This window comes from Oncorhynchus keta, chromosome 28 (genome assembly GCF_023373465.1).
Source record: "Oncorhynchus keta strain PuntledgeMale-10-30-2019 chromosome 28, Oket_V2, whole genome shotgun sequence".
Taxonomy (NCBI): Eukaryota; Metazoa; Chordata; class Actinopteri; order Salmoniformes; family Salmonidae; genus Oncorhynchus; species Oncorhynchus keta.
Window position 1 is genome coordinate 73,810,114 of NC_068448.1, and position 16,252 is coordinate 73,826,365.

Consider the following 16,252-nt stretch of genomic DNA (forward strand, 5'->3'; position numbering starts at 1 on the left):
ACACATACTAAACCAGTTCCATCAACACACATACTAAACCAGTTCCATCAACACACATACTAAAACCAGTTCCATCAACACACATACTAAACTAGTTCCATCAACACACATACTAAACCAGTTCCATCAGCACACATACTAAACCAGTTCCATCAACACACATACTAAACCAGTTCCATCAACACACATACTAAACCAGTTCCATCAACACACATACTAAACCAGATCCATCAACACACATACTAAACCAGTTCCATCAACACACATACTAAACCAGTTCCATCAACACACATACTAAAACCAGTTCCATCAACCTAACCAAATAAATAAAGAAAACAAAGATAACTAAGGTCTAACAGTCCCCCCCGGTTCTGGACGCCGCCCCCCTTCTTTACCCTGAGTCCGCTCGTGTAGCATTGACCAGTGGATCTTCGCCATAGGCACTGGGCTGGGGACCCTCGCTGCATGGATCATCGCCGGATGTTCTGGACTGGGGACCATCGTTTGAGGTTCCGGACTGTGGCCCGTCTTTGGAGGTCCCGGACTGTGAACTGTCGCCGGACGCTCTGGATTGGGTACTGTCGCCGGACACTCTGGACTGCCGAGGCACACTGGAGGCCTGGTGCGTGGTGCCGGCACTGGTGGTACCGGGCTGGGGACACGCACCTCAGGGCGAGTGTGGGGAAGAGGCACAGGATACACTGGACCGTGGAGACGCATTGGAGATCCAGAACATAGAGCTGGCTCAATACGTCCTGACTGGATGCCCATTCTAGCCCGGCAAATGCGAGGAGCTGGAATAGAGCGCACCGGGCTAGAATAGCGCACTGGAGACACCGTGCGCATCTCTGCATAACACGGTGCCTGACCAGTTACACGCTCCCCACAGTAAGCACAAGGAGTTGACTCAGGTCTCCTACCTGACTCAGCCACCCCAGGTGCCTCCCAAATAAAATCTTGGGGGCTGCTCGGGCTTCCGTGCTAGCTCGTGGTACCTTCATATCGCTTTCACCTTTCCTCTATTCTCCCAGTATTTCTCCTCGTGTATCGCCGTTCCGCTTTCGCTGCCTCTAATCCTCCTTAGATGGCATACTCCCCCGGCTGTGTCCAGGTCCCACCCATCTTACCATCTCCTCCCAGGTCCATTTCCCCACTGTTCCTCCTTTTCACGCTGCTTGGTCCTTGTTTGGTGGAAGTTATTCTGTCACTGCTTACGAACGAAGACCCAAGGAGCAGCGTGATAAACATACATCTTATTTTAATGAAAGAAGAAACCACTAAACAAACTAACAAAGAAATAAAAGGACCGTGGACGCTTATATAACACGAAAAGGACAGGCAACTACAAATAGACAATAACCCACAAAAACCAACATGGAAAATGGCAACCCAAATAGATCCCAATCAGAGACAACGATAAACAGCTGTCTCTGATTGGGAACCAATTCAGGCCACCATAGACCTACATATACCTAGACATACTAAAACCCCATAGAATTACAAAAACCCTAGACAAGACAAAAACACACATACCCCACCCTCACACCCTGAATTCCTAACCAACATAATAAAGAAACAAAGATAACTAAGGTCAGCGTGTGACAATATGCGTGTATTTAAACCATGTTCTCCTCTTCTGGTCAGAAAACCCTTCGAAGTTTTCAAAGTAAATTGACACATCTGTGGTTTAGAATACTTATTTCACAGAACAGGTGAACCATTAATTTTCTAGGAGACCGAATGACAGCTCACTTCAATGGTTGACCTCTTTTTCTCACAGGAATTAAGATATTATCTTCAAACGTATCTTCAGGCTGACTAGCGCTGCCACCAACCGACCGACCAACCGTGGCTACTACACAAGGGGGAGCATTAAGACGAGTCTGGGTTGGTGGTGCGACATCATGTGGCTCGTATTGTACATCATGTAGTGTAACACACCAGGGTACAGACCAGGCAAACAGAGTGATGACGATGATCAACACTCTGTTTCAGTGAATGAGGGGGAGGCAAAGGAAGGGATGTTTCTGTTAACCATGTGGAAGGACCACTAGAGGGCAGGTTGGGCTCATGGATGTATGCCCAACAAAGTATGGGGACATGCAATCAGAGTCAATTAAGCAGCTGACGGTACTAATGAGATACTCCTTCCCTATAAAAGAGAGAATGGAACCAGCAGAGGGAGAACCATTCTGGAAGATGGCCACCGAGAGAGTATATGCTGTGCTGAAAGAACCACGAAGATGGTGACAAACCTGATTTATGTTTGTTGTAGTTTAAAGATTATCCCATTGTAAGTTCTTGCTCATCTGGAGAAGAAGATGTGTTTTTCCTTGAAGATTTTTCTATTGATTATGTTAGAATGTTCTTGGTTGACAAAATACCCTCACAGAACCGTGTTCAATCAGAAAACCACTCCTGACTCGCTTATTCCACCTTCCCGCTTTAGGAGTGACCCTAATTACTTGGTACGCCACATTATGGAGGATGCATTAGTGGACGAGTGACACAAGGATAAGTGAGTAAATTAATATTCTTCCAGAAGACCCGGAGGAACCATTCAAGAACGATGGATAACGCCCTCACTACAACAATTGATCACGGCACAGCAGACAACCATAGAACTCCTGCAACAACAGCTGAGTCGACGAGAAGAACTCAGTTAGGCCAAGAGCGGGCTGCTCACGCCATCTTACCTCGTCTCTCCAAGGAGGATGATATTGAGCTCTTCTCTAGACCTTCGTGACTGCCACCTTGAAGAGGGTCACCACAGAATGGGCTAGCGCATTAGTCTTCTTTGACCGGGGTGGCCCAGGAAGCCTATTTTGACCTGGATTCCACGAAGCTGCGGACTATGGGGACTCAAAACCGAGATCCTGTCGGTACCAGCTGACTGCCAGAGATAGGGCTGTAAAGTTCCATCAATGGACCTATACAGCTGATCAACCGTCCGTGCCCAGATCTTTCGCCTTAATACGACTGGGACGAAACAGTGGCTAGAACCTGGAAAGGGAGTAGGACATGTGATAGAGACTCTCGTAGTGGACAAGATATTGAGAGAATTACCCAGTGACTTAAAAAGGGTTGTGGGGCAAACCAACCCGTTGTCAGCCGACGACATAGCCCAGGCGGTGGAAACATATCGGTCTACAGGGGAGTTGTTAAAAAGTGACAAGGAGGAACGGAAGGAGTCTTCCAATCCCACTACCACGACTCACCCCGCGCGCCCGCCACCGAACGCCCAAGCCCCCCGAGGTGGGAGAAGTCAGCCACCACACAGCCGGGTCGGGTGTTATAAGTGTCAGTCTCCCAACCATTTGCCCCACAATGTCCTAGCAAGGATGAGCCCATGGTCACGGAGTCATCACTGCCTACCCCACACATCCCGTTTGAGGGGGCAGGATCAACACTGTTGGTTAGCAGAGATAGCCCCAGCCTCAGAGATTCCGGGTGAGTTGAAGGACAAGATGTGGTAGCTATTCTCGACTCGGGGAAGTATGGATTTACGTTAGTAGAGGAGCCGGATGGTGACCTCCGCCACACTGCTACCAGACAAAGTAGCTGTATCATGTATCCATGGAGACACCCCTATTACCCCACTGTGAATCTGCCTATTCTCACCCAAAAGGAAGGAGCAACCAGCCATTATTGATCACTGTCCCCTATATAAGGATCGCAGATGATTTGAAGCTCCATCCGGAGGAGTCAGCCCTCGTCCTCTACAGCAGAGGAAGAAATAGCGACCCAACGTTTACGACAGATATTCCAGGAAACCACCGGGAACTGTGAAGGGCTACCCAACGCAGAAGGAAGGAGCAACCAGGGCACTAAGGGATATATTTCTCCATCCGAGGAGGGAACCCTGGAAGGGATTCTCCCCCTGATGGGGATGTGGAACAACCTCCACATCCCTCTACTGAGGTTGACCTGCCCCAGGAATTAAAGGGACAGTTCGGCACCTCAGCATAGAGACCCAGACCTAAGGAGGCCATGAGGAAGGTGAAGGTGATCGACGGAAGGAACGTCGACGGATCAGGTGAGCCCTCTTCCACTATTACAATCAGGCGGGGTCTCTTATACTGGGTCGTACGACGAAGGGGGAAAACCAGGAATTACTAATGGTGCCTAGACCATACAGGGATACAGTTCTACCCAGTTAGCCCATTTCCCACGTCCCTAGGAGGACACCTCCACGAGACAAGACGATTGACAGAATCATGCAGAGATTCTATTGGCCCCGTGTCACCGAGATGTGGCCAGGTATTGTAAGACGTGTGATCAATGTCAACGTACAGCCCCACGGCCACACCTACGTAACCCTTTGATTCCTCTCCCATCATAGAGACTCCCTTTGAGCATAGCTATGGACCTCGTAGGACCCCTCCCAAAATCCGCCAGAGGACACGAGTACATCCTAGTGGTTATAGATTATGCTACCAAGTTCCCGGAGGCCATACCCCTCGTAACATGTCGTCAAGGGAATTGCCAGTGAGTTATTCCTGATGTTCTCTCGTGTGGGCCTTCCAAGGCTATCTTAACCGATCAGGAACCCGTTCATGTCCCGGTTGATGAAGGACTTGTGTCGGTTATATCAGGTTCAACAGATACGCAAGCATATTCCACCCTCAAACAGATGGGTTGTGTGAACGCTTGAACAAAACAATTAAAAGCATGTTGAGAAGAGTGGTGTCCCGAGACGGGAAAAAACTGGGACATGCTTCTCCCACACTTAATGTTTGCCCTGCGAGAAGTACCCCAGGCATCCACTGGATTCTCTCCGTTTGAATTGCTCTATGGCAGACCCTGTCGAGGAATCCTCGACTTAGCCATGAGACCTGGGAGACCCAACCATGCCCCTTTCGATCTACAAATAGAACACGCATCTTTGATGAGAGACCCGCCTGTCAGCAGTGTGGCCCATAGTCATGAGCATATGGAGAAGGCCCAAAGGACCCAAGGTCGGGCCTATGATAAATCTGCGACCCCCGTGAGTTCACCGTGGGAGAGAGTGATGGTGCTTGTGCCACGGCCGAACATCGCTTGCTGGCGCAGTGGAGGGGGCCCTACGAGGTAATGAAAAGGGTCTCACCGGTCAATTACCTCATCAGTTAACCTGACAGGGAGGGAAGAAGGTCCAACTCTATCACATAAACCTGCTGAAGACGTACCATGGACGAGAGGAGGAGGTGGTTTTGATGGCCCTGAGGGCAAAGGAAAAAAGAGGCTCTACCACAGGTGCTGTGGCCAAACTCTCCTACCGGAGCAGTCAAGACAGCTAGACAAGCTGATTATGAACTTTGGTCGAATATTCTCTCCATTCCCAGGACAAACAGATGTCCTGTTCCACCATATCCACACTGAACCCGGCAAGAAAGTGCATATCCGCCCTTACAGGATTCCTGAGGCTCGCCGAGTCATCGCCAAGAAAGAGGTGAGGAGATGTTGAGGATGGGCGTGATCGAGGCCCTCGACGAGCGAGTGGTCCAGTCCCATAGTCCTGGTCCCCAAAGCCGATGGTAGTATGAGACTCTGCAACGACTTTAGGGGCGTGAATGCCATCTCTACATTCGATGCGTACCCCATGCCCCGCGTGGATGAACTCTTGGAGCGCTTAGGAAAGGCCAAGTTCATCACTACCCTGGATTTGACGAAGGGATATGCTGGTGGCTCCGGAGGATCGCCCAAAGACTGCCTTCGCCACCCCAGAGGGGCTTTTCCAGTATGTGAGGATGCCCTTCGGACTGCACGGAGCTGCTGCAACCTTCCAACGCCTCATGGATGCCATTCACGGCCCCATCAAGAGTATGCAGCGGCGTACATAGACGATGTGGTCATCCACAGCGAGGACTGGGATAGTCACCTCCTGCGATTACGGGCGGTGCTCGTGAGTTTGGAAGCCACAGGGTTGACAGCCAATCCAAATAAATGCTGCCTGGGCCTGTCCAGCGGAATACCTGGGGTATACCGTGGGGAATGGGAAAATACGCCCGCAGGCAGAGAAGACCAGGGCAATTCGTGACTGGCCTCGACCCGACCAAGCGAGACGTTCGGGCCTTCTTAGGGATAACAGGATATTATCGCCGTTTTATCCCGGGATATGCAACCATTGCCAACCCCCTCACAAACCTCATCAGGAAAAACCTGCCAAACCAGGTAGAGTGGAAAGACGAGACGGAAGAGGCCTTTCAATTGTTAAAAGATGGCCTGTGTTCCGATCCGTTCCTACAGGTCTCCGGACTTCTCACAAGAGTTCATTGTGCAGGTCGACGCCTCGGATACAGGCTCGGGGCCGTACTAGCTCAGGGTGAAGGTGAGAGAAGCCGATTCTCTTCATTAGTAGGAAACTCAGCGATCGGGAACAGAGGTATGCGACCGTAGAGAAAGAGGCCTTAGCCATCAAGTGGCTCGATTATCTCCGGTACTACCTACTGGGTCGGAGGTTTGCATTAGTTACTGACCATGCGCCCTCACGTGGATGGCTGGTAAGAGAAACAATAACAACAGAATAGCCAGATGGTTTTTGTCTTTACAACCGCTCTCTTTCCATGTCATCCACAGGGCCGGATCGAGAACGGGGAATGCAGACGCGCTGTCCCGACGCGTACCAAGACGGCCTGGCGCCCGATCCTCCGTTCGGTCCTGGGGGAAGGTATGGAAGGACCACTAGAGGGCAGGCTGGGTAGCTCATGGATAGTAGCCCAACAAAGCATGGGAGACAAGGGTAACCAGAGTCAATTAAGCACACAGCTGACGGTACTAATGAGATACTCTCCTTCCCTTCTATAAAAGAGAGAATGGAACCAGCAGAGGGGAGAAATCCATTCTGGAAGATGGCCACCAGAGAGAGAAGCTGTGCTGAAAGAACCATCAAGATGGTGACAACCCGTGATTTATGTTTGTTGTAGTTTAAAGATTATCCTATTGTGTTCTTGTTTCATCTGGAGAAGAAGATGTGTTTTTCCTTGGAAGATTTTTTCATTGATTATGTTAGAATGTTTTTGGTTGACAAAAATACCCTCAATAGAGAACCGTGTTCAATCAGAAAACCTACTCCCTGACTCGTTTATTCCACCTTCCCGCTTTAGAGTGACGCCAATTACTTGGTACGCCACACCTAATTGAAGTTATTTCCTTTTTTACTTGTGATGAGTCAATATGGGTCGTTGGCATGAGCGATACTTTCAACGAGCGGATGACCTATCAAGACCTAGCTATGAATCACTGACAAAGAACAGAGCGTCTGCTTACCACAGACAGATGCTGTAGCAGAGTTTAAGGGACTCCTAAATCCATGAACCCCCATAGGAAACCCACAACGAGCCCTCTATCCGTAGAGCTGGTGTACAGTGGATCAGTTGAGGCCTACAATAAAAAAATTAAAGGTCCATCACCACTTTTTTCCAACACCTATCAGATCCGATGATTGTCCCTATACAATACACATGCTAAAGGCAGGCTTTAAAGAAACGAGACCACCCAGACAGTAAGCGGCATCCTGTAGTCTATGTTTCTCGGCCATCCGTCAGGAAACAGTCAAATACTGAGCTACTGAGCATTAAAAACTAATCAGATGATACACAGTAGTCGTACAATACTTTATTTGCAAAGCAGACGGAGCGCCTTGGCCTGTCTAGTATTAATTAGAATCACATTCAAGGAGGAAGCCATCTTCTCCAAGGCAGTAAGTAAGTAGCAGGACTCTGTGTTCTATTGGGATGGCAACCTAATCCCTGGGTACTATGTGTTGGATGGGAACTGATGTACCGGAGATGATTAATTGAATTGATATGCAGATGCGCAAAAGCAGCAAAACCAAAACTAACTGTGATTCGAAACGACTTAAGACACTCCCAAATCAAAATCAAATCAAACCAAATTTGAATGGTCACACACACATATTTAGAAGATGTAATTGCGGGTGTAGCGAAATGCTTGTGTTCCTAGCTCCAACAGTGCAGTAGTATCTAACAATTCACAACAAGACACAAATCTAAAAGTAAAAGAATGGAATTAATAAATATATACATTTTAGAGCAATGTCAGAGTGGCATTGACTAAAATACAGTAGAATAGAATACAGTATATACATATGAGATGAGTAATGCAGTATGTAAACATTATTAACATTATCCCACAGTAGTTACTTGAGAACAAAACAGCCGGCAATATCTGGTTTTCATCACTACATGTAACAATTTCACTGTTGAACACCCCAGAGGACGATAAATAAGGAAGCTCTTGCAGTGTAGTTTGTAACATGCTCTACTTTTAGCTCATCACTTCCCCCCGGGGACTGACATCAGTTCAACGTCTAGTTTTAAATGTACATTTGGTTGAGTTGTCAACTAACGTGAAATAAAAAAATTAAAAAATCATAATGTCATTGGATTTAGGTTCAAAGTTAGGTGAAAAAATACAAAATGCCCTTATATTGATTACTTTTTGCAAATCCAATCAGTTTTCTACGTTGATTCAACATCATTAAATGTATTTGGGGGGGTTGAAATACCATGGAAACACCATTGATTCAACCAGCTTTTTCCCAGTGGATTGTTGAATATTGTGGTTAGGCAGACTTGAGTTCAAAACAACATTGACAAGAGCCACATACTTTAAAAGAAAATCGTTATTAGGACACTTTCATAGTATTTCCATTTTCAATAATGTCAATATTCAAAAATGGCATCCATCAAGCTTAGCAGCATTGACAGGATAGCAGGGGTTGGAACCAAAATTATTTTCTAATCATTCTGTTCAGAACCCCTATTTTTTTTCATTCAATTCCAGTGTACTGACCAGAAAAGAAAGTTCTGAACCGGTTCGAACCCCAAAAAAGGAACAGTTTATATAGTTTCTAGTTTTTCTGTGAAATCGACAGTTTTTACGAAATAGGTTGGTTGTTGTGATACACCCTGGAATCAAACCAGGGTCTGTAATGACACCTGTTGCACTGAGATGCAGTGTCTTAGACCACTGGGCCACTCAGGAGCCCATACTAGACATTGGGAATATTTTTGGAACCAAAAATTAAATTATTAACCTGTTCTCAAGATTTTAAAATAACGGTTCTGTTACAGAACACTACAGATCACTTCCGTTCCTGATCAAAAATCTATATTTTTCAGTTTTCGGTTATGTTCCCTGAACTGGTTCCAACCCCTGCCAGAGAGAGAGAGTCTGTTAATCTTCCTACAGTCTGTTTAGACAGGCTCTGTAAACACTCCCAAGGCTAATGGAAGGAATGACAGTGGGCTTTTATGTTAAAGCGTTTATGATTAAAGTCTCTCTTTATTGTCTGGGGTTTAATTAAATAAATCTAGCAAAGCAAACAAACAATGCAACACAGTTTACACATTAAACCCGTAACTTGTAGGCTATGGGGTGAATCCATTTGAATTCATTCACTTTTTGACAGCACCCCTTTTGATTTTAACAAAACGTTCCATACATATTTGTCCATTGTAGAAGTGCTCAGAAAGGGACTTTGTGGATAAAAGCTGCTGAAAGTTGACCTATTTTTAGCGTACAACACCCATACCATATTCACATATGTTGTAGCTTAGACCCCCTATGCTACATCATTTGAGGTTGTTGTGTTGTGCCTGCCATCGGATTGAGACACAACTGGATTTGGCTGATAAATGTAATAAAAATGTCATCTTTTAACTAGTACCACAAAGATGGTTGGAGGTCCACACAACAGAGAAGGTTGACATGAATGGGAATATCTGTTGTTTGACATTTTACTGTCAATCCTCCATAGGAAACCTATTGAAATCATAGAAATACAGGTCATAAAATATAAATAACAATTTAAGTTGACATTCGACGATGGGTGGACCGGCAGACATCTTCGTGGTAGTATTTTAATTCAATTTAAATTTCAATGGTGTAACCAGCTAAATTGCAGTGGTCTGAAGGAATAGGTACATTCTAAGAAAAATATTTCTATGATTGAATGGACACCCACCCTGTATTCAAGAGCATGATATTTCTCAACCTATGGCTGGCACAACACAAACACCTTAGATGATGTAAAGTATGAGCTCGAGGTGAAGAAGCCGGATGTGGAGGTCCTGGGCTGGCGTGGTTACATGTGGTCTTAAGCTACAACATATGCAAATATGAAACAAATTTGAGTTTAGGCGTTTTAGATACGCTAACTGACAAAGGTTTTAAAAAATGTCAGTTTTCAAGAAATTATAAAATAGTTTGACAACCCTGTTGGTAAGCTTCGAAATTATATAAAATTCAACCGTTTAACTTTTCCTGTGATGAAGAAAATGAAGTCTCGTGGTCTGGAGGGGAATGCAAAATGGGTGAACTTTGAGCACCTTTATCTCCTGAATGTTTTGGCATTCATGTCCAACAAGTCCTTTCTGGCCGCCTCTCCATTGGGCCTCCTCTCCATTGGGCCTCCTCTCCATTGGGCCTCCTCTCCATTCTCCATTGGGCATCCTCTCCATTGGGCCTCCTCTCCATTGGGCCTCCTCTCCATTGGGCCTCCTCTCCATTGGGCTGCCTCTCCATTGGGCCTCCTCTCCATTGGGCCGCCTCTCCATTGGGCCTCCTCTCCATTGGGCCTCCTCTCCATTGGGCCTCCTCTCCATTGGGCCTCCTCTCCATTGGGCCGCCTCTCCATTGGGCCTCCTCTCCATTGGGCCTCCTCTCCATTGGGCCTCCTCTCCATTGGGCCGCCTCTCCATTGGGCCGCCTCTCCATTGGGCCTCCTCTCCATTGGGCCTCCTCTCCATTGGGCCTCCTCTCCATTGGGCCTCCTCTCCATTGGGCCTCCTCTCCATTGGGCCTCCTCTCCATTGGGCCTCCTCTCCATTGGGCCTCCTCTCCATTGGGCCTCCTCTCCATTGGGCTGCCTCTCCATTGGGCCTCCTCTCCATTGGGCCTCCTCTCCATTGGGCCTCCTCTCCATTGGGCCTCCTCTCCATTGGGCTGCCTCTCCATTGGGCCTCCCTCTCCTCCTCTCCATTGGGCCATTGGGCCGCCTCTCCATTGGGCCTCCTCTCCATTGGGCCTCCTCTCCATTGGGCCCTCTCCATTGGGCCTCCTCTCCATTGGGCCTCCTCTCCATTGGGCCTCCTCTCCATTGGGCCTCCTCTCCATTGGGCCTCTCTCCATTGGGCTCCTCTCCATTGGGCTGCCTCTCCATTGGGCCTCTCTCCTCCTCTCCATTGGGCCGCCTCCTCCACCGCCTCTCCATTGGGCCTCCTCTCCATTGGGCCGCCTCTCCATTGGGCCTCCTCTCCATTGGGCCTCCTCTCCATTGGGCCTCCTCTCCATTGGGCCTCCTCTCCATTGGGCCTCCTCTCCATTGGGCTCCTCTCCATTGGGGCGCCTCTCCATTGGGCCTCCTCTCCATTCCATTGGGCCTCCTCTCCATTGGGCCTCCTCTCCATTGGGGCGCCTCTCCATTGGGCCTCCTCTCCATTGGGGCGCCTCTCCATTGGGCCTCCTCTCCATTGGGCCTCCTCTCCATTGGGCCTCCTCTCCATTGGGCCTCTCTCCAATGAGCCGCCTCTCCATTGGGCCGCCTCCTCACCTCCTCTGCATTGGGCCTCCTCTCCATTGGGCATCCTCTCCATTGGGCCTCCTCTCCATTGGGCTCCTCCTCTCCATTGGGCCTCTCTCCATTGGGCCGCCTCTCCATTGGGCCGCCTCCTCACCTCCTCTCCATTGGGCCTCCTCTCCATTGGGCCTCCTCTCCATTGGGCCTCCTCTCCATTGGGCCTCCTCTCCATTGGGCCTCCTCTCCATTGGGCCGCCTCTCCATTGGGCCTCCTCTCCATTGGGCCTCCTCTCCATTGGGCCTCCTCTCCATTGGGGCGCCTCTCCATTGGGCCGCCTCTCAATGTATGGAAAGTATTTTTTTTCTTTAAATTAATTTTACCTCGTTTTCTCCCCAATTTCGTGGTATCCAATTGTTTTTAGTAGCTACTATCTTGTCTCATCGCTACAACTCCCGTACGAACTCGGGAGAGACATAGGTTGAAAGTCCGATACACAACCCAACCAAGCCCTGCTTCTTAACACAGCGCGCATCCAACCCGGAAGCCAGCCGCACCAATGTGTCGGAGGAAACACCGTGCACCTGGCAACCTTGGTTAGCGCACACTGCGCCCGGCCCGCCACAGGAGTCGCTGGTGCACGATGAGACAAGGACATCCCTACCGGCCATCCCCTCCCTAACCCAGGCGACGCTAGGCCAATTGTGCGTCGCCCTACGGACCTCCCGGTGGCGGCCGGTTACGACAGAGCCTGGGCGAGAACCCAGAGTCTCTGATGGCACAGCTGGCGCTGCAGTACAGTGCCCTTAACCACTGTGCCACCCGAGAGACCGGAAAGTATTTTTTTAAATCAAAAGGGACAAAAAGGGACAAGAAATTACTGAATTCAAATGGATTTACCCTATGGCCAATGCCAAATATAGCCGTAAATAAATACCAGTGTGCTGGTTGTTGATTCTTGTATTTAAACTGAACAAAAATATAAACACAACATGTAAAGTGTTGGTCCCATGTTTCATGAGCTGAAATAAAAGATCACAGAAATGTTCCATACGCACAAAAAGATTCATTCTCTCAAATTATGTGCACAAATTTGATTACATCCCTGTTTAGTGTGCATTTTTCATTTGCCAGGAAAATCCATCCATCTGACAGGTGTGGCATATCAGGAAGCTGATTAAACAGCATGATCATCGTACAGTTGCACCTTGTGCTGGGGACAATAAAAGGACACTCTAAAATGCACCATTTTGTCACACAACACAATGCCACAGATGTCTCAAGTTTTCAGGGAGCATAAAATTGGCATGTTGACTGCAGGAATGTCCACCAAAGCTGTTGCCAGATAATTGAATATTTGGCAGTACATCCAGCCAGCCTCACAACCGCAGACCAGGTGTAACCACGCCAGCCCAGGACCTCCACATCCGGCTTCTTCACCTTGAGGGATCATCTGAGACCAGCCACCTGGACAGCTGATGAAACTGAGGAGTATTTCTGTCTGTAATAAAGCACTTTTGTGGGGGAAAACTCATTCTGACTGGCAGGGCCTGGCTCCCAAGTGGGTGGGTCTATGCCCTCTCAGGCCCACACATGGCTGCCCCTGACCAGTCATGTGAAATCCATATATTCGGGCATAATTAACTTATTTCAATTGACTGATTTGCTTATATGAACTGTAACTCATTAAAATCGTTGAAATTGTTGCATGTTGCGTTTATATTTTTGTTCAGTATAGTTTGCTATGGATACGTTTTAAATTTTTATCCCTCCGACATTTCACAACAGGCTTCAGCATTTGGACTAAATTAACCAATTTGTCACTGTACATAAATGATCATTGAGTAGTAAAGTCCTTGGGGCAACACGGTATTTAAAAAAAAAAATATTTAATCGTTTTACTGTTTTACCACTGAAGAGGACTGAGAAGAGTTCAGAGGAAAACATTCCGTGGTTCGTGAGCGCGCAATTGTGCACGCATCTACGGCCCAATACAGGCTCATCCGAACACCTGTAATTCACGTAGTCTGCAAATATACTACAGGATGTCGATCTATTGTTGAACCAGTGGAGAAGCATACTGTTCGCGAAACTGCTTTTTACGATCATATGTGTCCGAATATTACATGATTTGCTCCCTATTATCTCCAAATTTAGTTAAATTACTATAAGGTTAAATAAATTACTTTTGTAACGATAACTGTATAGCTTACCCAGATTGACAAAGCTCATCACCATGTCGGCGTCATTTAGGAAGGCATTCTCCTGATGTTTTGCTAAACGGGGACCTTGGGTGGTGTACATGGACTGGTACTGTTCCAACATGCCCTCCACTTCGTTTTTCTCCTCGCTGGATATCGTATTGTAAAGATCCAGCATGAAGAGCGGAGCGGAGTTGTACTTCCCATGTGACAGATGCGGTCTGGGTCTGTGTGGAAGTCCAAGGATGGACAGGATCTCCTTCTGCATCTCTCTCTTTTCGTGTGTCCGCAACCGCCGGTGAATGAAACTCGGGTGCACCTCGTTGTTCCCATCGAATAAATAATTGCTACCTGCAATAAGGAACATGCAATATGCGCTCCACCACAACCCCACAAAGGCAAACCAACAGCTTGTCATTGTATGTCCAGTTTGTAGTCAGATTGTCTCTGACCTGCCGTTTCAATAATATCCTATGTCCAATATATTGTCAATCTTTTGCGCGTAAAACTGTCTTCAAATGCGCTCCTTGTTCTCACTGAAAGAAGCTTAAGTAGCTCCTTTAAAAGTAATAGAAAATCATTTACGCATTATGCAATAGTCTCCAATAGTTTTTGTTGTTGTAAAATTGGTACGCCTATTCATTATTTCTGGTTCTGAAAAGTCTCCATCAAGTTGACAGCCCGGCTGTAAATGTACTTCTGAGCGCTTCGGGAAGTCCAAATCAGACCCAGTCAAAAGTCAACGTTATATTCCAAGTTTTCTGGTAAAATAATAAAAACTACTCTGAAAGAAACCATTTTACTTGAGTGTGTGTATGTAACTCTTAAATAAAATATTTTCCAAAGTTGCGTAGAAGAAATGACCCCTTAACTTGAAGTTTCCTAAATTCCGCCGGTTGAGCTGTGTATCTGCCGCGTGTGTGTGACAGTTGTTCTGGGTAACGGGCATTAGCAGGTAGTAAAGCGCGTGCGTGTGGCCACTGTACACGCCCAGTTAGTGCGCACAGAGGCAGAGGAGGTGGGGCTTTGGAGACAATTATATCTTCATATTTATGTAGAAAGTGCCCATTCAAAGCTGTACATATTTTCATACTTAAAAATACTTCAATTCATATTTATGACGATTTTCCTGCACGTGTATAGTAGCAATAACCTATGCACCAAATGTAAAACTATCTCTGCCAAAAAATTGTGATCTATAGTATTCGATTAGGCTAGACAGGTCATAACAGTCCATTTCTAAAGTTGTTAAAGGTTTTAGCCACTTAGAGGTCCCCTGGGATTTTCTTTAGGGAACTCAAGTCCGTTTGGAAATAATATCATCTTGGTTATGCACGACCCCTGACGATGAAATGAAAAACAGCAACATCTCAGACACGTTATGTTATTACTGTATTACCATCCTTATTATTATTATATTTAGGCCTTTAAGCAAATTAAATCATATTGTGATCCAAGTTTACTTAATCACCCCGTCAACAGACATACTTCAATACCACACGATGCTCAAAATAACACTATGATAATAACACTATATTCCTATGAATTTATATTGCACCAGACCATTTTTTAAATATATATATATATATACACAACTGGTTGTCTGGATCCTGGATGCTGATTGGACGAGCAGAGTTCCATGCCTTGCTGTATTGGCCGTTACAGACACACCTACCCCTGCTAACAGTTTCACTTTTATCACTGCGCCTCCGGTGATAAATGAACCAAGTTACTGTCCCAATAATTGATTGTATTTATCTCAACTCGCATATTATTTCCCCTTGCTTCCAGCCTGACATTTAGTTTGGTACAGCAAGGGTTAATATAAGCATTTCGTTTGGTACAGCGGGGGTTAATATAAGCCTAGCATTTCGTTTGGTACAGCGAGGGTTAATATAAGCCTAGCATTTCGTTTGGTACAGCGGGGGTTAATATAAGCCTAGCATTTAGTTTGGTACAGCGAGGGTTAATATAAGCCTAGCATTTCGTTTAGTACAGCGGGGTTAATATAAGCCTAGCATTTAGTTTGGTACAGCGAGGGTTAATATAAGCCTAGCATTTCGTTTGGTACAGCGAGGGTTAATATAAGCCTAGCATTTTGTTTGGTACAGCGAGGGTTAATATAAGCCTAGCATTTCGTTTGGTACAGCGGGGGTTAATATAAGCCTAGCATTTAGTTTGGTACAGCGAGGGTTAATATAAGCCTAGCATTTTGTTTGGTACAGAGAGGGTTAATATAAGCCTAGCATTTTGTTTGGTACAGCGAGGGTTAATATAAGCCTAGCATTTAGTTTGGTACAGCGAGGGTTAATATAAGCCTAGCATTTTGTTTGGTACAGCGAGGTTAATATATATGCCTAGCATTTTGTTTGGTACAGCGAGGGTTAATATAAGCCTAGCATTTAGTTTGGTACAGCGAGGGTTAATATAAGCCTAGCATTTTGTTTGGTACAGCGGGGTTAATATAAGCATTTAGTTTGGTACAGCGAGGGTTAATATAAGCCTAGCATTTAGTTTGGTACAGCGAGG

At 46.6% G+C, this 16,252-nt stretch overlaps 1 protein-coding gene across 1 annotated transcript in view; it reads right to left on the bottom strand.

Annotated features, from left to right (window-relative positions):
• The window catches only part of LOC118370659 (bone morphogenetic protein 7-like), a 70,017-nt gene extending 55,384 nt beyond the window's left edge, over positions 1-14,633 (bottom strand). Inside the window, exon 1 of the mRNA XM_035755726.2 lies at positions 13,736-14,633. Within this exon, the coding sequence (XP_035611619.2) occupies positions 13,736-14,141 (406 nt within the window). The 5' untranslated portion in view covers positions 14,142-14,633. The remainder of the gene's footprint in view (positions 1-13,735) is intronic.
• Positions 14,634-16,252: the final 1,619 nt, after the last annotated feature.